Source organism: Piliocolobus tephrosceles, chromosome 4 (assembly GCF_002776525.5).
Source record: "Piliocolobus tephrosceles isolate RC106 chromosome 4, ASM277652v3, whole genome shotgun sequence".
NCBI classification, from domain to species: Eukaryota; Metazoa; Chordata; class Mammalia; order Primates; family Cercopithecidae; genus Piliocolobus; species Piliocolobus tephrosceles.
In genome coordinates this window covers 140,331,313-140,355,035 of record NC_045437.1, presented here as the reverse complement: position 1 = coordinate 140,355,035, position 23,723 = coordinate 140,331,313, and the positions used below count along the sequence as shown (strand labels likewise).

The window sequence follows — 23,723 nt, the reverse complement described above, 5'->3', positions numbered from 1 at the left end:
TCTCTGAGACTCCTCCAGGCCTGTTCCTCAGGCCCTATACTCTGGCCAGACTAAATGGCTGACTTCACCTCTACAAGCAGACCCTGCTGGGCCCTCTCACTTCAGGAGAGAATTGCACATGCAGTCCTCTCAGCTTGAAACACTTCCTCTACCTCCCACCTGCCGTTCATTGGCCATCACTCACTCCTACCAATCCTTAGTCTCAGGCCCCTGGCAGCAGGCAGGGGCCCATCCTCTGTGCTTTCAGAGCCCCTGAACAGCATGACACACTCAGTCTCATGGATATCTAGTTCCTTGAGGGCAAGGACTTGGTCTCTGTTGTACCCCTGACATCTACCCAAATACCTGGCACGTACTAGGTCCTCAAGAAATAACTGAATGAAGCTGGGCGCGGTGGCTCACGCCTATAATCCCAACACGTTGAGAGGCCGAGGCAGGTGGCTCACTTGAGCTCAGGAGTTCGAGACCAGCCTGGGCAACATGGTGAAACCCCGTCCCTACTAAAAATACAAAAATTAGCTGGGTGTGATGGCAGGTGCCTGTAATCCCAGCTGCTCGGGAGGCTGAGGCAGGAGAATTGCTTGAAGGTGGAGGTTGGAGTGAGCTGAGATCATGCCACCGTACTCCAGCCTAGGTGACAGAGTGAGACTTTGTCTCAAAAAAAAAAAAAAAAAAAGAAAAGAAATAACTAAATGAAAGAATAAATGATTGAATGAATGTGTCTTTCTAAGGGAGTGACTGACTATTCTTCCAGAGGGCTGTGTTAATTCCCAGAAGCCACCTCCCTTTCAGAAGACTCTGGGACCAGGGACACAAAGAGCCCCAAATAATCTGCGGGGGCCCACCCAGAGCTCTCCCACCTGCCTTCTGGACTGTGTGCGAGTCTCCTGGGGCTCTCCACACACCCGGGAGAAAGGCCTTGCTTGGGATCTGCCACTGTGGCTTCTGATTCTCCAGCTGCTGGGAACAGTGGGACACATGACCCTACTCCGAGCCCCTAAACAATCCTGGGCTGGAGACGTCACTCTCCCCATTTTATAGACAAGGAAACTGCAGCCTGAACAAGCTGAAGCCTCCGTGGTGGCAGAGCTAGAACTGAAAATGCATTTCCTATTTTCCATTTTGGTGCTTTTTTCAGAATTTGGTAGTTAACGCCTTCATTTAACAAACAAAACCGTAAAAAGAAACCCCCTTTTTAAAACTCTGTGCCAAGCACTGTGCAGAGGGCTTTATATGCCTTTCAAGCCCTCATACAATCCTTTGAGGAAGTTACTATCATTTTTCTGCCTTTCCAGAGGAGACAGAGCTTCAGAGAGATTAAGTACCTGCCCAAAGTCAATCCTGCAGTGAGCGGTGGAGCCATGATTTGTACCCAGACAGTCAGACTCCAGAGCTGGGCTTTCAATCCTGGGCTATACTATTCTCCATGCCCCAGCTCATAACCACTACCTCCACTTGCCCCCAATTCTCAATAGGAAAATGAAGACCCACAGAAAGAAACTCAGGCCAACACTCAGACGCCAAGCCAACACTAGAACCCTGGCCCTGAATGGCCCTCTCAGAGTGGGCAGGTATGTGGATAGGGGGGTGGTGAGAATGGAGAAAGTTCCAGCCCTTGTCCCCAGGAATCCTGCTCCCCTTTCCCCTGCCCCCTTCACGAGAGCAATCACTGGCTGTTCTCCAAGGGCTGCAGAAGCCAAAATCAATACTGAAAGGTGGCTTTTCCACCAGCAAAGCAATTAAGTCCAATTCCGTTTCCATGGCTCAACTCCCCAGCTGAAGACCGGCTGCAAGCTAGGGACGAGGAGGTGGGGCCAGGTTGGGGGGCATCCCTTGATTCCCCCTCCCTCCATGGGCTCCTTTCATATCCTCCAGGGGAGGGGAGGCTGACTCCTGGGCACAGGAGGGGATGCCCATCCAGAGCTGACCAGGCAGGGCCCTCTCCCTGCTCCACATCCCATGCCCTACCCCCATATCCTACCCGCAGCAGAACCAGAACTCAGGCAGGTCAAGATCAGGCCTGTCAGAGGGGGAAGGAGGCTTCTGGCCTAGGCTATACATTCAGGAAGCGGGAGCCCCAAATCTGGAATTTTGCTGTTTCTCCCTGTGAGGTTACCCAGGAGCAGAGAACATTGACAAGATTGAAAGAAGAAAACGTGGCCGGGCGCAGTGGCTCAAGCCTGTAATCCTAGCACTTTGGGAGGCCGAGACGGGCAGATCACGAGGTCAGGAGATCAAGACCATCCTGGCTAACACGGTGAAACCCTGTCTCTACTAAAAACTACAAAAAAAAAAAAACTAGCCGGGCGAGGAGGCAGGCGCCTGTAGTCCCAGCTACTTGGGAGGCTGAGGCAGGAGAATGGCGTGAGCCCGGGAGGCGGAGCTTGCAGTGAGCCGAGATCTCGCCACTGCACTCCAGCCTGGGCGACAGAGCAAGACTCCATCTCCAAAAAAAAAAGAAAGAAGAAAACACTGGCCACGCAACTTTAAACTTGTGTCTGGTTACCAGACCTCGCTGAATGCTAGGAACTAATTTTATAAGTCTTATCATCATCATATGCATAGTACAATTAACCTGCATTGTCACTGTTGAAAGTATTCATCCTACTGAGTGTAAACATACACATTATACAATATTTCTGGTAACTCTGTTTGCAGTGTTTTCATTTTCTAATATACAGAGAACCTCAGGACATGTGACATGTGGGGACCATGTTTCTTTTGACCTCCGAGGCCATGCTCTGTCATATAGATGGAGAAACTGAGGCCTGTTGACAAAGGAACAGTCCCTTTATCAAAATCACTCACCAAAATCACCTGAAAACTCAGAGCTCTGAGGCCTCTACCCCTGCACCTTCCCCACCACTCCTCCCCTCAGCCAAGGAGCTTTTTTTTTTCTTTTTTTTTTTGAAACAGGGTCTCACTCTGTCGCCCAGACTGGAGTGCAGTGGCTCGATCTTGGCTCACTGCAATCTCTGCCTGCCAAGTAGCAGGGACTACAGGTGCACGCCACCATGCCAGGCTAATTTTTTTATTTTTAGTAGAGACGGGGTTTCACCATGCTGGCCTGGCCAAGCTGGTCTCAAACTCCTGACCTTGTGATCCGCCCGCCTCACCCTCCCAAAGTGCTGGGATTACCACACCCGGCCCCGCCAAGGAGCTCTTTTTAAAACATCAATTAAATCCCGTCACTCCTTGGCTTCCAACTCTCCAACAGCTTCCCAATGTACTTAGAGCACAATCCAAACTCCTCGTTGGGTCTGGCCTCACCTTGGCCAGGAAGCTCCAGCCACACTGGCCTCCTCTCTCTGCCCTGACACACCAAGCTCCTTCCCACCTCAAGGCCTCTGCACCTGCTGTGCCTTCTGCCTGGAAAGTTCTTCCCTGGGTCTTCTCATCACGCAGGCCCCGGCACAATGTCACCTCCTTGGAGAGATTCCCTGGCTGCCTTTTCTAAGCGTGTCCCTCCTGCTGTATCACCTCCCCATACCCTGTCTTATTTTCTTGGTTAACACTTGTCACTACCTGAAGCTACCCAGCTGACATATGTGTTTAATGTTATTTTCAGTCTCACTCCCTAGAAAACGGGCACAATGAGAGCAAGACCTTTTCTGTTGGTCACTGCCACGTTCCCAGGGCGTGGTGTAGAGCTGCTAAGCAGCTTGTCCAAGATCCCATAGCAAACAAGCGGCAGAGCTGAGATTTCAATCCATGTACATAGCTACTTATACTATATTGCTATACTATACTATATGTATATAGCTACTTATACTATAATATACTATACTATATTATCCCGTTCTAATAATTTTTTTTTTTGAGACACAGTTTCACTCTCATCACCCAGGTTAGAGCGCAGTGGCAGGATCACGGCTCACTGCAGCCTCCACTTCCTGGGCTCAGATGATTCTCACTCCTCAGCCTCCCTCTTGAGTAGCTGGGACTACAGGTGCCCACCACCACGCCCGGCTAATTTTTTATATTTTTAATAGAGACGGGGGTCTCACCACATTGCCTAGGCTAGTCTTGAACTCCTGGCCTCAAGTGATCCTCCCACCTCGGCCTCCCAAAGTGCTGGGATTAAAGACGTGAGCCACTGAACCCAGCCCCATTCTAATAATTAATCAATTGATGAATCAATCCATCATCTCAGCAGAGTCCCATGATGGTGAGAGCTCTGAGGGAAGCTAGAAGTCTTCAGCCTCCTGCCTGCAGACCTGGGGAGCTTCCCCAATGCCCATGATAATATCTTGGGAACCTTTTTACTTCCTCCCCAGATGGTTGGGTCACCTCCAGGGTGTGGGGGCTAAGAGCACAGCAAGGCTCAGCAGAGCTCAGCAGGCAGAGGTGGATGGACATTCTGGGGTGAGGTCTCTGGGGCCAGACAGTCCCAGCAGGGTGGGGCAGGACAGAGCAGGTCTGGAAGGACCTGCAATCATACAAATGGGCAGGGCTCTGCCTCCAGAGGGGAGTGGACTCCAGCAGGCAGGCGGCCCGAGATTCCAGCAAGAGGCACACAAGCCAGGAGAGAAAAGAGACCTCAAGTCTGGGAACAGGAAGTACCTGCTCCCTGCATAGGACAGCCTGATCCTGGGAGCTAGAGCAATCATCCCAAGGACCAAGAGTGCCAGGCAAGGGGTGGGGAGGAGTACAGGAGAGATGGGAAGCACGTCTTGCCGTCCCCTCAGAGGCTTCCTTGCAGGGACCTGAATGACACTGTAGTGCAGGCTGGATGAGCTTGTCATGCTCCCCACCTGGTGCTCTGAGACTTGTCACTGAGGAGCCGAGGAAGTGACCCCCTCATGCTCGAGCTAGAGAGTGGGGCCTGCGGAGGTCACAGTGCCCAGGCCAGTCACCTCCAGCTGCACCAGCCTCATGCATGTGCCCGATGTGCCCTTGGAATGCTACCTCTGTGTGTGCCGTGGGGAGGATGAGCTAGGAGGCTATACAGCACCTAGTGGGGCTTAGCGCTGAGCCTATGTTATTGTATTAGGTCGGTGTTAATAGCTACTGTTACTGATGACAGGATTTTTTTAATGCGGGGGCTTGGGCCCCACCTACAGAATCCAACCCTCATGGGTGGAACTCAGGCAGCTGTGTTTTTTAAAAAACTACCAAAGGTATTTGGCAGGGATTGGAACAGGCAAAATTTTCACTTTTCACTTCATTTCTTCATGGTTTCTTTGGTTTGTTTATACTATGAACATTTTTTAAATGACTAGATTAAAAATACATACACAAATATATCGTGGGTTTGGGAACCACTTGCTAGAAGAGGCTGGGCGGGGTGGGCAAAAAGAAAGCCACAGCTCCGGGGAGGGTGGGCACAGCCCCTGCTGGGCGCTGCCGGAAGTCACCCAGGAGCACCAGCAGGAGATGCTTAGAGTGTGTTGCCAAATATTCAGCATTAACCCCCCCTCCCCGCCCCCGAGGCACCATGAGTGGCAAACAAAGAATCATGCTAAAAGAAGCTCTGCTCCTCCTCTCCCGCTGGGAAGAAAAGCAGCTGGCAGTTGGCAGACTTTTCCGGAAGGTTTCCTGATAACCTCCCCACCCCCACCCTCTACACTCACCTAGGCCCAGCCACCTTCCTTCGAAGAGGTCAAGGACTCAACAAGTGGCCAAAGAGAGGCGGCTTGGGAAGTGGCTGTCTGGCATAGCCCAGGGTCTGCACTGTCCCAGGAGTGCTTAGTCACTTTCCAAAACAGGAGCCATGACCCTTCCACTCTCCCATACACATCTGTCTCTTTTGGTCAACATGCAAGTGTGTGTGTGGATGTGCCCCGAGAGTGTGGTGAACTAACCTGAGATCCCAGCATCCAGGGACGACCTTGGTGCCTGACCCTCTCTCCTGTTGGGGCAACCTCAACCCGTCGCCCCCTGTCCCTGTTATATCTCAGGGATTGGGACATCTCCCTTGGTTCCTCAACACCCAATGCACAGAGAGGGCACCAGACTGCTGCTAGTCACACAGCAACGACAAGGCCAATCCAGGCATCTGGCCATGAGGCAATACTCCTGCCGGCATTCCTGCCTGCCCTGTCTCTAGCTCCCAGCCTTCCACAAGCTTGGACTTTTCACACTGACTATGTACCATGTGGGGCTTCTGGCCCTTCAGAGACCCTCACCCTACCCCCAGCCACCCCCTCTGCTGATCCTCTTTGACCTGCAAGACATGGGGGGAGGTCGGTAACTGGAAGAAAGTGCTGAGCTCCCAGCAACACTGAGCCAGGGAAGAAAGGCAGCAACACACAGTCCAACATGAGGCCTGCTGGGAGGCCTGCTGGGAGCAGCATGAGCCTCCTGTACCAGCCACTGTGAGGACGGCCACGAACCTGCACCTGCTGGCCTCTGGCCCCACACAGCTGTGCCTGTCAAACACCTGGACACTCTGCCAGCCTCTCACACATCTCCCGCACTGCACAAACCATGGATTGTACAGCTCACACCTGCCCCCACCTCACCCAACAGAATGCTCTCCACCACCAGGTGGTCCCAAGGAAAGCTTATACACCATTTCATTCAGGGTGGGGACTGGCATCTTTGAAGATAACACTTTCCAACACACTGACCGTGGTTACCACCACCATCACTGTCTCAAACACACAGTAATGGCAAGAAGCTCATCTCCTGGGCAGGCTTCCCAAATTTTAATGTCCACAATCACCCAGGTATCTTGTTAAAATGCAGATTCAGATTCTTCAAGTCTGGTGTGGGGCTCTAGGCTTTGCTTTTCTAACAAGCTGCTGGGGATGCTGATGTCACTGGCCCAGGACTGCTTCTAAGGTCTTAGGGCCATGGTTCTCAAACTCATCTGCAAATTAGAGTTATCTGGGCATCTTTTCCAAAACTCAGATAATATCCCAGACCCACTCTCTGGAGGACCCAAGAGTGGCGTAGCTGAAGCCAAGCGCACTTGGAGTTCACTGGCCCCTCTCTGAGTGGCAGGTGCTGTCCTAGGTGCTGGGTGCGGAGTAGCCCACACTCTTGAAGTCTACAGCCCAAAAAGGGAGGTGGGTATTAAACAAGGGGCCTTATCAGTAAACAGGATGAGTCTAGGTCAGGGAAAGCCATAAAGGAAATAAACAGTAATAAGACAGAAAAAATAGGTCAGGCGTGATGGCTCACGCATGTAATCCCAGCACTTTGGGAGGCCAAGGCGGACAGATCATCTGAGGTCAAGAGTTCGAGACCAGCCTGGCCAACATGGTGAAACCCCATCGCTACTAAAAATACAAAGAAAAAAAATTAGCCAGGCGTGGTGCTGGGCGCTTGTAATCCCAGCTACTCGGGAGGCTGAGGCAGGAGAATCGCTTGAACCCAGGAGGAGGAGGTTGCAGTGAGCCAAGATCGCACCACTGCACTCCAGCCTGGGTGACAAGAGTGAAACTCCATCTCAGAAAGAAAAAAAGAGAGAGAGAGAGAGAAAATGGAGGAGGCCTCGTCAGATTGGGGGGTCAGGAAAACCTCTCAAAGGATTTGACCTTAAGCTGAGACCTGAAGGCTGAGAAAAAGCCATTCATGAAAGGAGCCAGGAGATGGCGTTCAGGCAGAGGGAATGGCAAGGGTAGAGGTCTGGAGGGGAGAAGTGACAGTGAGTGGCAGAAGAGCAGAGAAAGGAGGGCCCATCTGCTGTCTCAGTCCTCACCTGTGAGGCACAGAGCTTGGCCTGTCTGGGTGAGGCTATGGTCTCCAGCCTCAAAAAAATGAAAAGAAGGAAAAAGGGAAGGTCTATTCTCATGACACCCCCAGGAAGAGCAGCCCCTACCCCTGCCATAAGTATCACCCATGGGCTCGGCCCTGGGTCCTGGTCTAAACCAAGCAGTACAGGTAAGGGGAGAGAGGAGAGCCCTGGAGGGTGGGCAGGGTAGAGATCAGGTACTTACCTCTGGCTGACAGCTTCTTGGTGTTGATGATCTTGGCAGCATACTCCTGGCCGGCCAGCACCTTCACACACCTTCGCACCACGGAGAAAGCTCCCCTAGAAGGACAGAGAAGGTGGAGAGGGTGAGGGAACGCCCAAGGGCTGTGTCCCTAGGAGATGCTGGAGTTCACGTCGCTGCCCTATGCTAGAAGGAAGCCCTTCATCAGCGCTGCTCAAGCTCACGGGGGCTTCTGTGGCCCAACTCAGGGACAGAGCGAGGCCAGAGAGACCCAGAAGATGGACCCAGAAGCAGAAGATGAGAAGTTTGGCCTCAAGTGAGAGGAGCCTGCCAACGTCATCAAAGTTGGGCTCACCACGCTGTAAAACATTAGAATCACGTAGTGTTAGAACTGCAGAATTCAGGTCTCTGAAAGTTTTTAGTGTTTTATTCTTTCAGTAGGTAAACATGGACATGGTTCAAAGTTCAAAAGATGTAAAGGTATAGGTAGTAAAATGACTCCCTCTCGCCCCTGTACTACAGCCTCTGAGGTCCCCTTCCCAGAGATTACCACTGTTACCATGTCCTTGAGTCGCTTTCCACAGACGGTGTCCCACACACTAATGGTACTGGACATTGTATACTGTTCTCCACCTTCCTTTTTTCAGTGAATAATATATTTTTAGAGATCCTCTTTCCGTATCATAACATAAGAGTTCCTTGTTACTTAGTATGTAATTGTATGGCTGTCTGATCCTTTACTCAGCCAGTCCCCTACCGATGGGCACTCAGATTAGTTTCAATCTATAGCCATTACAAACAATGCTACAATGACTAGCCGTGCGTGTGTGCATTAGAATTATATATCCCATGTATGCATGTGTCTGTGTGGGATACATTTCCAGAACTTATGTTATCTGGTCAAGGGGTAGGTGTTGTTTGCTGATTTCAATGGATAATGAGAGATTGTCCATATTAAAGATTGTACCAACTCACCTTCCCACTAGAATGCAAGGGAGCCAGTTTTCTTTTCCCTTGTCAACACAGTGTATTATCAAACTTTTTATGTCTGCTAAAGAGACAGGTGGAAAATGGCAATTTGCTGTAATTCAATTTGTAATTGTCATATTAAGAGTGAAGCTGAGCATCTTTTCATGTTTTAAGAGACCCTTGGGATTTTATCCTCAAACTATTAGTAATTATAAGAGAACTTGGGGCAAGGTCTGTGAGTTTTCTACCTCACAGGGGAAAACATTGTCACCACGTAGAATGTGGCCCATTTCCTACCTCATTTGATTTTTCAGGAAAAGCTACAAAACTAGATATTGATGAGAAATTTCCCAATTTTTAAATACTGGCACCTATTCCAAAAGAATTTGAGGATGGTATTAGGCCAAACAAAACTTGTCTAAGGGCTAGATCTGGAGTCTAGATGCCATTTTGCTCTCTTTGCCACAAAGGCCATGCACTCCAATCCCTTCATATACAGAGGAGACGCCTAAAGGGCCCGATACTGACCGTGGTCACCACTATAGCACCCTAACCCCATGCTAATGGAAGAAGAGAGTCTCCTGGGCAGGCTTCCCAAATCTAAATGTCCAGGGAAGTCACCCAGGTACCTTGTTAAAATGCAGATTATGATTCTTCAAGACTTTGAGTTCCAGTGTAGATTTCTCAAGGTCAAATGGTTCATAACCGGCAGAGCTGTGTCTAGAACTCAGATGTTAGCACTCTTGGGTGTGTGACTTCCACATCAAGTAAGCCTTCCACTTCCTGGCAGGCTGGGCCATGCCCAGGTTTTTGACATGGCTGCGCACATCACATCCTCCAAACTTGGATGCCCCATCCCAAGCTTATGGGCAGCTCCAAGCCCACAAAAAGATGAGGCTGACAAGGCAGAGGAGGATGCTGGCAGGCACTGAAGAAGCCTGCAGGCTAGCACAGATGCCTGCCCTGCACACAGCCCTGAGCACGGTATCACTGGCTTCATGTCTAGGCAGCAGGAAATGAGCGGCTGGGAAACTGTAAAGAAGGATGAGGAGGAAGGAGCCAGGATACGGACTAGAGACCAAGAAATATAACCTTGTAGGAAAGCTAAAGGGGGCCAGAATTCATGGGCATACAGAGGGCCTCGCACAGCTGTGGCTCCTCCTTGGGGCATGCAGCCTGTCCATATGGTACCAGGAAGAAAGCAGCAAGACCACAGTCCCCTCCCTGAGACTCTCCCCTGCTGTGCGGCCCCTATTCCATGCTTCCAGAGCACCCCTGCTTAGAAAAAATTCATTTTTCTTCCATCATTCCCACAACACTTCTGGCCACCAGCTATAAAGGGTTTTTTTTTTTTTTTTTTTCACAGCAACTTATTCTCTGGACACCAGTTGGGTATCCTATAATTCAGTTATGAAACTAACTACCTAGAGTTAATGCAGACCCCACGAGCTAAGGGCTAAAACCTACAAGACGATCCCCTTGCTTCAGATACCAATCACAAATAGTGGGTCCTCAGGTTACCCACAATTCTGTCCAACCTGGCTGGCGACTGGGGGATCCCACAACCTCCTCCTTTTAGAATTTTCTATGATGGCTCACAAAACTCAGGAAAACGCTTACTTACATTTACCAGTTGTGCATGTGTGTGTGTTTACAACAGAGGTTATGATAAAAGGTACAGATGAACAGCTAGATGGAGAGGGGCACAGAGCAAGGTCTGGAAGGATCTTGAACACAGGAACTTTTGTCCCCATGGAGTTGGGGTGTGTCACCCTCCGGGCATGTGGATGTGTTCACCAACCCGGAAGGTCTCCAAGCTCCGTACTTAAGAGACCTTTATGGAGGTCTCATCACTAGGCATGATTGTTTATTAACTCAATCCCCAGCCCCTCTCCCCTCCCTGAGAATGCAGGGAGGGGCTGAAAGCTCTAAGCTTCTGGCCATGGTTTGGTTTTTCTGTGATCAGCTCCCACACAGGCACCCACCCAAAGCTGCCTCATTAGAACAAAAGATGCTCTCATCACCCAGGAAATTCCAAGGCAGTTGGGAGCTTTGAGTCAGGAACTGGGTTCTAAGACCAAATACTAGAACAAAAGATGCTGTTAGTACCTCCATCGCTTAGAAAATTACAAGGGTTTGGGGAGCTCTGCGCCAAGAACCAGGGATAATGACCAACTACATATTTCTAGATTTCTTATGATATCATAATATCACAACCCTACACCCCCATCTAACTCAGACTGGTGGTGGCTCTTCCACCAGCTTATTTCTCCCACCCTGACAGTGAGTTCCTGAGGGCCAGGACTTTCACTTTCTTCCTCTGTCCCCAGTGCTTGAATACCCAGTGTCTAATGCCAATAGAGCCCCCATGAGTGTGACTTGCAGGAGAAGGAGGTGGATTTCAGCAAGAGTGAGAGAAAATGGAGTGAGACGGGAGAGGAAATTTTCAGATGGGGTGTTAGGAATAGGAACAGGCATCTAAGGAAGATGGGGGACAACTGGTCTCTCAAACATGCCCGCCCTACCCAGGGATGGGGATGGACCTCAAAGACCTTTAGGTCCCCCTGTAGCTGGGGGCCATGATTCTCAAAAGCCCTATGAGAAAAAAGCTTAAAGTGGCCACATCTGGGCAACTCCAGGAAGAGAGGGGCAAGAAGCAGGGAAGGTTGTGAGCTCCAGGGTGCAGGAGCTGGGTCTCGTCCTGCTCATCAGCACCTGACAAAGCTTGGTCCAGAGCTACAGCTCAATTAATACGTGTGGGTGGATGGAGGGATTGAGGAACGGATGGTTGTACAGCAGGAGGGAGGGATGAGTGTAATTTCTCCATTAGAGAGGCAGAACTCCAATTTAGGTAAAGACCTTAGATCAATGATTATCAAACTGGCTGCCTGAGAATCCCCTGAAGGATCTTTGAAAAAACAGATTCTGGCCGGGCATGGTGGCTTATGCCTGCAATCCTGGCACTTTGGGAGGCCAAGGTGGGAGAATCGCTTGAGCCCAGGAGTTTGAGACCAGCCTGGGCAACATGGCGAAACTCCATCTCTACTGCTGGGCATGGTGGTGCATGTCTGTGTTCCCAGCTACTCAGGAGGCTGATGTAGGAGGATCACTTAAGTGCTGGAGTTGGAGATTGTAGTGAGCTGAGATAGCATCGCTGCACTCCAGCCTGGGTGACACAGCAAGACTCTGTCTCAAAAGAAAAAATAAGCAGATTCCAAGGTCCCACCCAGACCTCCTAAATCAGCACCTCTGGGTGTAGGCCCAGGGAATTTGTAATTTCATTTTAACTCTGTCTGTGGGTGATTTTTTCTCAGGCAGCCCAGCACTGCCCAGCGCCTTCTGGGGAAGTCCTGCTGCGTATCCTGTCTCCCTTGGAAATCCGCACTGATAGGGGCCAGCGAGGGCTCTGCTCAGGGAGGCCTGACAGGCCCCATGAGACTGGGCTCTGGCTCAGTAAGCCAAGGCCGTGAGAGCTATGTCTATAAAACAAGAGAAGCCATACTTGCTGAAGTTCCTCTTCCGAACAGCACCAAGCTTTTGTGTAAATTAGAGGCTCCTCACCAGGAGTCCATGCCATAGATGGGGTAGTGCGGGGACCCTGAGACCCTCGAAGGACACCTGTACATCCAAGTGTAAGCAAGTGCATTTTTTGGAGGGAGGTAAGGGTGCATAGCTTTTATCAGATGCTCAGAGGGAGGAGTTTCTCAAAACAAGCTTAGAGCTGGTGATCCGGAAGGCACCAGCCCCTCACAAGCTCAGAAGTCTTCTTCCCTTCAAATGTACATTCACCACTAAGCACCCTTTTGACCCTCACAGCAATCCTGTGGAGTTGGAATTCTGCTCTCCCATTTAATAGATCAGGAAACCGAGGCCTCAAGTGAGCAGGCATATTCCTAATTGAGGCTGTGAAGAGAATCCAGGTCCCTTGCACTTTTTCTTCTGACTCAACCACGACAGGAGAATGTGGTCCTCAAGAGCAGAGGCTCTGGGGTCACAAAGACCCATAGTCCAATCCTAGCTCACCCCCAACTGTGTGATGCTGAACTTGACACATCACCTTTCTGCGTCTTCCTGTTAGAGGTAATAACAGCCTCCACCTCCTGGGTCTGTCGGGGAGATGAAGTGAGGTAACTGGTGCAAAACACTTGACACAGTACCAAGCACATGGGACATGGTTTGGGGAGAAGGGGGGCAAATGAGGCGAGAAAAGGGGCTGGGCTGCTACCTAGGCACCCCCAGGCTCCAACCCTACCTGCCATGGCGGTAGGGATCAGAGGAAAGTCATAGCCAAAATGAGAATGAGGGCAGTGAGTCGGCAGCCCTAACCTCCTCCCTTTTTTATCTTCTGTTTAAAAAAGAAAAAGAAAAAAAAAAAAAAAAACATGTTTCTGTATTCTTGTCCTGCATGAACAAGTGGCCACAGCCCAGGAACCCTGGCAAACAGAAGAGCCAGCCCACTCCTCTCGTGGCCCTGAGCTGAGCAGGCAGCCAGCAGATGGGCAGGTGGGCAGGAACTCGGGAACAGGACAGGGCAGGAGAGGCAAGGAGGCCAAGGTTGGGAGGGCAGGGGTGGGAGGCGATGGCCAAGAGTCCCAAGAGGAAGGGATGAGGCCTGGGCGTGAGGGCTGTGGCAGATGGCCATGGGCTGTCCTGGAAGTGCCTGTGAAAGTGTTTCTGAATTCCTCAAGAGGTGTAGGGGAATGCCCCTGGGTGCAAAGGAGGAGGGGTGGGGGAAGTGTTCCTGGGTGCAAGGGGTGGGTGTCTGGCCATAGGCATGTATTGGCAACCTGGTCTAGCCCCTAAGAGTGTGATGCTGTGAGGCTGTAGGTGTGACAAAGCACATGTATATCACCCTAGGTATGAAGCGTGTATCCATGTGAGCCAGAGGGTCACAGAATGTAGGCAGGGAAGGGTGTGTGGGGGAGAGATAGACAGGCAGACACTGGAGGAACCAAGTCTCAGCCCTCAGCCCTGCTGGGAGGACTTAGGCAAGAACCGGCCCCAGTGGGGGCCACAGTCTCTTCATCTGCAATGTGGAGGCTAGGGTAGGGATGAGGCTCAGGAATGCAGTAGCTTTTCAGCTCTAGTGTTTCATACCAGTGCCATCCAATAGAACTTCCTGTGATGATGCACACACTCTGAGCTGTCCACTGCAGCAGCCACCAGCCACAGATTCTACAGAGCACTTGAAATGGGACCAGCGGAACTGAGCACCAAATTTCTTATTTTATTTAATCTAAATAACTATATGTGGCTAATGACTGCCACATTGGAAAGCACGGTTCTACATAGAGAAGAGCAGGCACTCCTGAATCAGACCAAGCAGAGTTCACATAGTGGGTCAGCTACTTCCTAGCAAGCTACTTCACCTCAGTAAGCCTGTTTCCCCCCTACTGCAAAATATGGACAACAATAGTACCAACCCTATGCAGTTGTTTCAAGGATTCAATGAGATAATAAGGTAGGCAATGAGTTTGGCAGAGTCCCTGGGGTATAGTAAATGCTCAAGGAACAATGCCTTGTGTAGGCATCATTATCCACGAAGGGAGGAGGACAGCTGGCATCATCAGAAACAAAATGGACATTGTTTGCCAAACTCGGGGAAGAAGCAAGCCAAGGTGGAGGTGTGTGGGAGCCATAGCGAGGTGGGGAAGGGGCAGCTCACCAGGGCTGAATAGCCTGCCCCTGAGAGTGCAGGAGAAGGAGTGTGGGCAGGCAGGGAGGCCCCCCTCCGGCAGACAGACAGAGAGGCCACAGTGACAGTGAGTCCGGTGCGCGTGGCTGAGAATGTGGGAACGTGCTAATGGGCTGTGAAAAGCAAGATTCACGCTGGGAAATTGCTTTCTAGCTGCCTGGCAGGCAAGGCGTCCTGGGCGTAGCTGGCTGCCAGCCCACAGGGGCCCACCGCCCTCTCTGGCCTGAAACAGCAGGAAGAGTTGACATGGCAGTCAAATGCAGCTCCAGGAGCACTAGATGGGGAGCCAGAAGACCTGAGCCCTCACTCAGCTTGGCTACCAGCTTGCTTACTCTTCTGGGCCTCAGTTTCCTCATTCGAAAGATGGGACCAGCCCTGCTCCCTCCTGGGGATGTTTGTGAGGGGTCTCTGCTGCCCAAGACTGGTTGATGCCACTTTCTCTAAAGGAAGCCTCTTCACCTTCACCCCAAACCACTCAGAGCCACGTTACACCTGTGAGTCTCAGCAAACAGGAACACTTATTATCTATTGCGGCCTTCTGGGGACAGCACTCACCAAACACTTCCCTCCACTCTGGGCTCCGTGGGGGTCTGATTGTCTGGGCCCCTTACGGTAGTCTTTAGTGTCTGCTCTTCATTGACTGTTTCCTCAAATATGCTGAGGTCTCCCTCCTTCCAGAAAAATAAAACAACCTCCTCAAATAAAACAAAACAACCAGGAACCTTTCTCTCGACCCAGCAGCCTGGGCTGTTTCCTTCCTCCCTTCTTCTTTGCTGCCAAACTTCCAGAACAAATGTCCGACATCCGCCGCCTCCTCTTCCCACCTCCCACACTCCATGAACCCACCACAATCTGGCTGCCGCCCCCGGGGCTCCAGGAAAGAAATGCCTGCGCCAGGTTCGCCCACCCATGCCTCCTCCCACCCTCACCACTACCCCTTGCAGTCCCCGCTGGAGCCTAATGCACCTTGCCTACCCCACCCCAGGTAGCATTTGGCCTCACTGAACATAGCTTTGAGCTCACCCTTCCTTTTGTTTCTGGGTCGCCGTGCTCTCCTGGTCTCCCCCCTCACTGAAAATGCCTTCGCTGCCCCACCTTCCCTCAGTATTGCTGCTCCCGGCCTCTTTCCACCCACCCTCTTACCACTCCCGCCCATCCCTTCTACCAGGGGCCATTAGCTGTGATCTCTGGGGAGGCTCTGGACATTTGTGAAGCCACTTAAAACTGTATTAAAATGATTCTGTGTCTGTGCCTTGTTCTGGGCAAAGGATGCATAGTCATCAGCTCTGCAAAGGAGTCCATGACTTCCCAAATAATTAAAGCCATTGACCATCACCCAAAACTGAAATCCACATCCAGAGTCCCCCCTGTCTTCGGAACTCTAGCCCCGTATTTTTAGCTACTCATTATCTTGCCTAGATGCTACATGGCAGGCACCTCATAATCAAAGCCCAGCCTCTTCCCCAAAATTTCCCCACTCTTGGTTAAGATACTCAAGCATTTCACTTCTCTGAGATGAGCTGGGGGTGATTTCAGAAAGTTCCTGGTCAAATGCAGATAGATCTGTTATCTGTGAGAGAATCTGCATCCAAAACCCTTTGGTGGTCAGTAACACATAGCCCAGGCTGACTGATTTGATCATCCAGGATGTGGAACCCAGAATAGACAGATTAGAATGCCTGGGGGAAGGGAAAGAGCTGGGGTGGGCCACAGAGGCAGCACAATGCACTGGGCTAGAGTATGGGCCACATGTGGCTGCATCAGAACTTTGTATAGTCCACAATGTCTTACTTTTGAAGTCCACCCTCTCCTATTCCAAAGCTGAAGAAACTGGGGCCAAGACCTTGAACCCAGGACTGCTGATTCATAGTCCATTGCTTTTTCCAATACCTGGTACTCTCAGATTAGAGGGGGTCTGACCTTGAGGTCCACAGTCGGACTTTGGAGTAGGAGGAACTGTGGAAAATAACAGCATTCTGCACGTTGCAGTGAGTGGGCATTTTGGGAGGGGGAGAGTACCCACAGCTTATTTGAGATTCTCTGAGGACTCTGGATTCCCAAAACAGTTAAAAAGCTCGGGTCAGTTTCATTCAGAAACAATGAGAAGCTTTTAGGCCTCAGCTTACCCATCTGTGAAATCAACTGTTGATAAGTAATTTTTAAGCCTTCTCTTTCTTTCTTTTTCTTTCTTTCCCATTTAGGCATTAGTACCTTTTCTTAATAATAAACAAAACACAGCTATGTAGCTTCTCAAATGGTGACTAGATCAGAGGAGATGGGGCTGGGGGCTTACTATCCCCTTTGCTTGACTCTCCCCACTTCTTCCCAGCTCTGTGAGCAGAATTCCACAGAACAAAGCATTATACAGCCAGAAAATCCTAGGACCTATTACTGAAACCACACCTCTCCCATCCTCTCAACCGCCTGTGGCTGCAGCCACCCACTCTCAGACTCTAAAACATGCTGCAGGGACGCAGTGTGCTTGAGCTGTCCCGCACTGCCCCCCGCCCCCAAACACCAAACCAGCAGAAGTCTCGTGGGGGACACAGAAGGGCTGGGATCCGGAAGAATCTGTTTGCTGTAGGGAACATTGAACCAACAGAAGTTCCAACATATTCCTTGTTTTGGCTGCGCAAGGGTTTTTTCGAATGGGTCACAAAAAGAAAAATAGAAAAATATTCTATTCTCTCTTTACAGTGCTTAAAGGCAGGGCGAGAGCCCAGCGAGGCAGGGGACAGGCCAAAGGGTGACTTTCTCCTCAGTCTTTGATGGCCTGGCCCTGTCCAGAGTATATGCCATGAAGGCCTTCAAAGGTCCAAGCGTCAGAGAGAGAGGCCTCCAGGGATAGGACGGCCAAGCACTGGAGTGGACAGACACTGGAGTGTCCAGTTCTCATGTGTCACTAGCTTGTGTGACCATGGGCAAGGGCCTCGCCCTCTCTGGGCCTTAGCTCGCCATCTGTAAGACAACGGAGCCCTCTTCCCTCCAATATACTGAATCGAATTGAGGGTACCCTGGCTCTAAACCATCTCCCACTTCATTCTTTCAGCAAAGCATCTCCCCAGACGAGGGCAGGGACCTAGGGCAGGAGGCCTGCAAGGAAGGTAAGGCTGTGGATGAGAGTGGGAATTTGCACATCTCTGCTGCCAGAGCACTAGCTCCTGAGGCCGCAGCCAGCTGTGGGATGCAGGAGCAGTTCTGACCATTGGAATGTCTCCCTTCTGTGGAGCTAAAAGCTACCTCCCTTACTCTACATAGTCGGCAGCTCTGCCTCTAGGGCCTCTCAGGCCCCAGGACATCTCTGCAGACACGGGGGTTGGGGAAGGGAGAGACATAGTCCCTGAGGGGTCTCTTCTGTCTGCTAAAGTCCCTCAGTTCCTTGGTGTTCTCTCACTTGATTCAGCTTCCAGACCTTCACCACCCTGCCTGACCCCCTCTTCCAGACAATCTACAGGTTTTTAATAGTCTTGCTAGGACCCAACATCTGGAAATTGGGGTCAGGCTGAATGGGCCAGAGAAGAGTGGGACCCCAGATCCCCCTAGGGCTGACATGCTCCACTGAAATACATACCTCAGAGCTTTTGTCTGAGTTGTTCCCTCTCTCAGGAATACTCTTTCACCCTCTTCCCTCTGGTAACTCTTCTTCCTCTCTCTTACTTTCTCTCTCTTTTATAGAGACAAGGTCTCTGTCACCCAGGCTGGAGTGCAGTGGCATGACCATAGCTCATTGCATCCTCAGACTCCTGGGCTCAAGCAATCCTCCCACCTCAGCCTCCCGAGTAGCTGGAACTACAGGCATGAACCACTGCACCCAGCTAACCTCTGGGTAACTCTTATTTAGCCTCTAGCTCCCTAATGTCATCGCTTCAGGGAACTTTCCCTGATACCTCCCTCACCCCAACTAATTGAGGTCTCTTTGCAGCTCACAATTCCATGTATGTGGCCAAAGCCCTTATCCAGTTGCATTTAAATCATGATTTCTGAATTGATTTAATTAATGTTGGCTTTGCACTGGATTGTGAGCCCCGCGAGGGCAGAGACTACCTAAGTCTTGCATGTGGTGCATGCTGGGCTCAACCTAGGACTGGGAACAGAGTACGTGCTCAGGAAATACCTGTTGAAAGGATGCAAGGATCCCAGATGTGTTCCTCTTTTTATATGACCCCAAGACACCAAGGCCCTCAACCTTCTCCAGCACAAAACGTCTCACTGGCCTTACAGTCCCACCTGACACCGTGGTAGACAGCCATGCCGCACGAGGACCTGGAGGACCCGGGCTTGGTCTCAGCGGGTCGGGCTATACCTGCACTCAGCAGGTTGCCTGGGGTGGGAGGCTTCCTACTGTGCCAGAGAGAAGCTCCAAGAGAGTGCCACAGGCCGTTCACATGCAGAAAGGGGACTGCAGCAAAGAGGGCAGAGACAGAGACAGAGACAGAGGCAGAGAGACAGAGACAGAGTGAAACCAGAGAGATGGAGAGAAGGGCACAGAAAAAGACAAGCAGACAAAGTCAGAGAAAGCCCAGAAGCCCAGCTAGCACCATCTTGCTATTCCTGCACTGGGAGAAGGACTCATGCTCTATGCCCTATCACAGCCAGTGTGTGTGTGTGTGTGTGTGTCCATGTGCATGTGTGTGCTCCTGTGAGCTGTGTGAAGACGCACGTGTGTGTGAGCACGCATGCATCGGCAACAGGATGCGAGTGTTGCACTCCAAAACTCTGCCCTCACCCCACAGAGAGGGCCAAGGCCCAGACTGCAGGGTATGCTGGCAGTGGTGTCACTGTGTGCTTGTGGAGGGAGGGGGGGAGGAAGGGAGGGAGGGAGGGAGGCTCAGCAGAGTGTCAGTGTGTCTCAGCCTGTGTGGGGGCGGCTGCGCGGGGGCGGAGGGCTGCAGCGTGCACCAGAACATGTGCGTGCCTGCCGCTCTGATGGCTTGGAGGACAGGGAGGAAAGCTCGTCCCTTCCCTGTTCCTGCCACCCTTTCCTTGAGGTCCTGCCCCTCAATTTCCTGTCCTTTGGCCTCTGGTCCCTGCACATCATCTAGTCCCCTAGCCTGGGCCCTGTCTCTCCTGTGGCCTTGGACAAACCACTTCTCTCTGAATGTTGACTCCCAGAGACCAAGCCAAGCACCATCTATGCAATGAGCAGAGCATCTCCATGGTCCTTACAATTCTGATGTTCTGGAGGTCTGCAATTTCCCATGTGTGCCCTCCACAGAGGGAGGTTACAGAGGGTGGCATCTCTAATGGGGCATTGCAGGCATCTCCAGAGGTATTATGATCCCCATTTTACAGATGGTAAAGCCGAGGCACACAAACAGCAAGTGATTCACCCAGGATGGCCCAGTAAATTAGAGGCAGAATCATGATTGGAAAATCAGCAACATCAGAGTTCCCCTGCCCACATGGCCACTTCTCTTCCCTTGTTAGTGGACAAGAGGGAGGATGATCCCCAGATACGGCACCAGTCATTATCCCTCTCAGCAGTCTTCCCCCCATATGCTGGCTGCTGGAGACCTGGACACAATCCCCCGAGCCAGTCTCTCCACCTCCTCAAGCTGCGGTCTCCTCATCTGTAAGTTGGATGAGTAAGCCCTGCCTGCCTCCTTCAGAGATGAGCTCATGGATAAAGAGCCTCGCTGGCCCCGAAGTGCTGTGGATAGGAGAGGGTATAAAAGGTGGAAGAAAAGCATGGCCCCCAGTCTTTGGGTGCATGGATGCCCAGTGTCCTCTCTCCAGCATGACATTGTCCATCCAACAGCTCTGCCTGGGAAAGGCAGGATTGCTAAGCACAATCTACAGATGTTAGAGCCTGGGTCCCATGAGAGGACTTGAGCACCCAGGCCCCAGGACCTCAGTGTAGGGAGTTGCCTCTGGGCCACACTGCCACCCGTGGATCAACCCAGGTGAGAAGGAGCTTAGGTCAAGGAAGCTGCCCTCTCCTCCCTGTCAACCATGCTGGCCAACTGCAGCCTTTGCAACTCCTTCTCCGACCCCAGCTCTGCCGTGGGTCAATTTCAGATCTCTGTTTCTAGAGAGAAAAGAGTAGGCTAAGCTCTCTCTCCAGTCTCTCTTCCTCCCTCTCTCTCCCTCTCTCAAGTGAAATCTCCTTTAGAGACTCTTCCTATACAGCCCAATGATGACACAGGCTACAGGGCAACTTTCTGCCTTTCTAACCTCTCCTGGGGGTAGGATCAGAAGCCTGGAGAATGCCAATGGCTGGAAAAGGCTCGTTTTCCACTTCCTTGAACATGACCCCTTCCCTGGGCCCTCTGGTGCATCCATAGCAACCCCTTTGCCCAATAACCAGCATTCTTCCCTTTCTCAGAGAGGTCTTTGGAGAAGGCTGTGTATGCTGGGAGCTCTGGCCTGCCCACTTCAGTCCACACTGAACCCTGGAGCTGGTGCAGCATGCGTCCTGCAAGCTTTGGTGCCGCTAGGGTCTGGGCTTTTATTTCTCTCATCCTCAGGAGAGAAGAGGATTGGGTCAAAGGAAGAGGGATGAGCTCATCTCTGGATCCCAAGAGACAGCCCCACCCCAACCTTCTAGGAGACCGGAATCAAGTTCTTGACTCATCTGAATTCATATGCTTCAGTGGAACCTGCAGTCAAGTAGCATTAAGAGGCTCCAGAAGCCTTGCCCAGGGCCCTGGCCCCGGTCACGAGTTCCCAGAGGGCTGCCCACCAGGGCTGGAGAAGAGCAGCTCCTCTCACATCCATAGCCAGCCCTACCCGGGCTCCTCAAAGGCCTGCAGTCCTGAGCCAGACCTCACTGGGCAGGATGCCAGAAGCTCTCTGGAGGGACTTGCCCTCCTCTCCAGTTGGGCAGCCCAACGCCTCGAAAAAGGAGACCCAAAGGCTCCCACGTGCCCTTTTAGGGCCAACCTGGCTGCCTCTTCCAGCCACCCTGCTAGTGATCTGAAGTGGGTTCTGGAATGGGGGCTCAGCTTTTGGGTGGTGACTGCAGTGTCCCAGCTGGCAGGAACTGTGGGTCATCAGTTGAAGGATGGGCCCTGCAGGTACCCTCATGGCTTCCTCCCACAGAAGAGGCCAGCCACAGAGGAAGCACGGTTTGGTCAACCTCCTCCCAGCCCCGGATGGGCCAACTCCAGACAAAAGGTACAAGCAGATTCCGTTCCTCACTTTCAGCCTTACCCAGCCTTTCAGAACAACAGTCTCCCCGGTAGCAATTGGCACTGGGGGCCCATCGTGCACCAGGCTCAAGGCTGCATCTCTACATGCACCATCTCACTGAATCCTCGCAGCCCTTTTTATCTCCAGACCACAGGTGGGGGTAAAGAGGTAGCATTGCCTGCCTGGTGTCACAGAGCTATGGGTGGTGAGGGACAGAGCCTGTGTCCCTAATGGCCATGCAGGGCACTGCCCCTCCCTGCACCACTGGATGCTCAGACTGACGCTGCCGTGCAGAGCAGGAGCCCCAGGCTCCTCAGTGATGTGCTCTGGCCTTTTTAACACCGACATCATGGGTGCGGAATCAGTTCACTTTATCCCCTTGTCTCTGATACGAGCTTCTGCAAACTTAGGCTCATACACAGTCTTCCCGATGTCCTGCAAGCTCCTGATATTGCATGCAACATTTCGTAGGTTTGTGCGTTTTTCCGGGGAATGTAGATTTAGACTTTCATCAGATTCCTGGAGGAATATGTGACCTAAAAAAGGTTAAGAGCAGTCTGATGGTTCTGGAAGGAAGAAGTCTGAAATTGATTAAACAAGGCCTAGCCATGCCTGCTACCCTCGGTTTTCCTGCCATGGCCACACCACGGCTCCCTTGCCCCTGAAATTCTCTGTGAAGGCTCACGAAGGGTCTCTCTGCCAAGTCGCCCCCACAAAACCCAGTCTTAATGAGATCTATCTCCTCTTGGGGCAAAACATCACTTTTATTTTCACTTTGAGCACTTGAGTCACATCTCAACTCCATCTCACTGTACTCATGACGCAGTCCTGCCAGAACCCAGTCTTGGTCACTCCCTGAAAGGCAGCTTCATGGCTAATCAGGGAATTCTTGGGTTCTAGGCGAGCACTGGAAAACACCTGGAGAGGGGTCCCTGCACAAGTTTGTAGACAGCCTCAGTCCTCCAGAGCAGCCCCAAACATTATGTTCCTGCCCCTACCCGCAACAAAAGCACATTCAGAAAAGTCGGAAGTCTGCAGATAAGAGTGAACACACGTACACATGGGTATATGTGTGCTCAAGGGAGGCGGTGCATGCCTGTAGGATAGCGTGTGTTTGTGTGTGTGTGTGTGTGTGTGTGTGTGCAAGCAGCCTTCCTGTATACAGTCACAGGGCCACCTCCCACACATATGCAGACACCAGCATGAGCTCACACATGCCTATAACACCCATACTCCCACATAGGCCTGTGAGCCCAGGCCTCACACACACACACACGTGTGTGTGCGCACACACGTACATCATCCTGTGTGCGTGACCCCAGCCTTCACATAGATGTGCATATCATGACCTCCCAGGAACACCATTGTGTCCACATCTCACATGAGCCTCCTCACACACCCCTAGACCTCACACACATGTGCCTTCCTATGTGTACACAGCTCTAACCTGCCATACATGTGCACATATAATGAGTCATGTCCACACCCTTGTTCTCATTCAACCCAGCCAATGGCACTCCTGTGATACTCACACACATGCACCCTTGCCAGGCACACTTGCATTTTCAGGCCTTACACATGAAGCACCTCTTCCTAGTGCACATGCATGAATGCTTGCATGCTCTTGCAGGGCACACCAGCGTACTCCAGTGTCATAATCAATTCCCCTCAAAAGCCCTTTTACAGCCACACACATCACTCCTCCTCAAAATGCACACTAGTACACACACATTCAGAACTCACACCAGCACACACCTGCTTCCAGGGCCCCTGCCCCATGCTCCTGCTGCCACAGCAGAAACCAACCAGGGCATCAGTGCTCCTTTGCCCACAAGGCAAACTCTGCCTCCAAAATACACCCAACCCTTGACCCATCCCAGGATCCTCCAGAAACCCAGCTGGGGACATCCAGGAATCCCTCCCTGACACTACACACCCTACTGGGTCACCCACAAGGGGCTCCCCTCTTTCCTCACCCTCCCATCCTTCTCTACACAGCAGTTGTCAGGGCAGAAAATGAGCTCTGGGCTGGTCAACTTTGCTTG

The 23,723-nt window shown here is 51.6% G+C and overlaps 1 protein-coding gene across 5 annotated transcripts in view; it reads right to left on the bottom strand.

The window, feature by feature from the left end:
• The window catches only part of CAMK2A (calcium/calmodulin dependent protein kinase II alpha), a 70,280-nt gene that overhangs the window by 45,304 nt on the left and 1,253 nt on the right, over positions 1 to 23,723 (bottom strand). For all 5 annotated transcript variants that reach the window (XM_026454440.1, XM_026454441.1, XM_023226975.2 and 2 more), the window contains one exon: positions 7,887 to 7,981. In XM_026454440.1, coding sequence (XP_026310225.1) covers positions 7,887 to 7,981 — 95 coding nt within the window. The remainder of the gene's footprint in view (positions 1 to 7,886; positions 7,982 to 23,723) is intronic.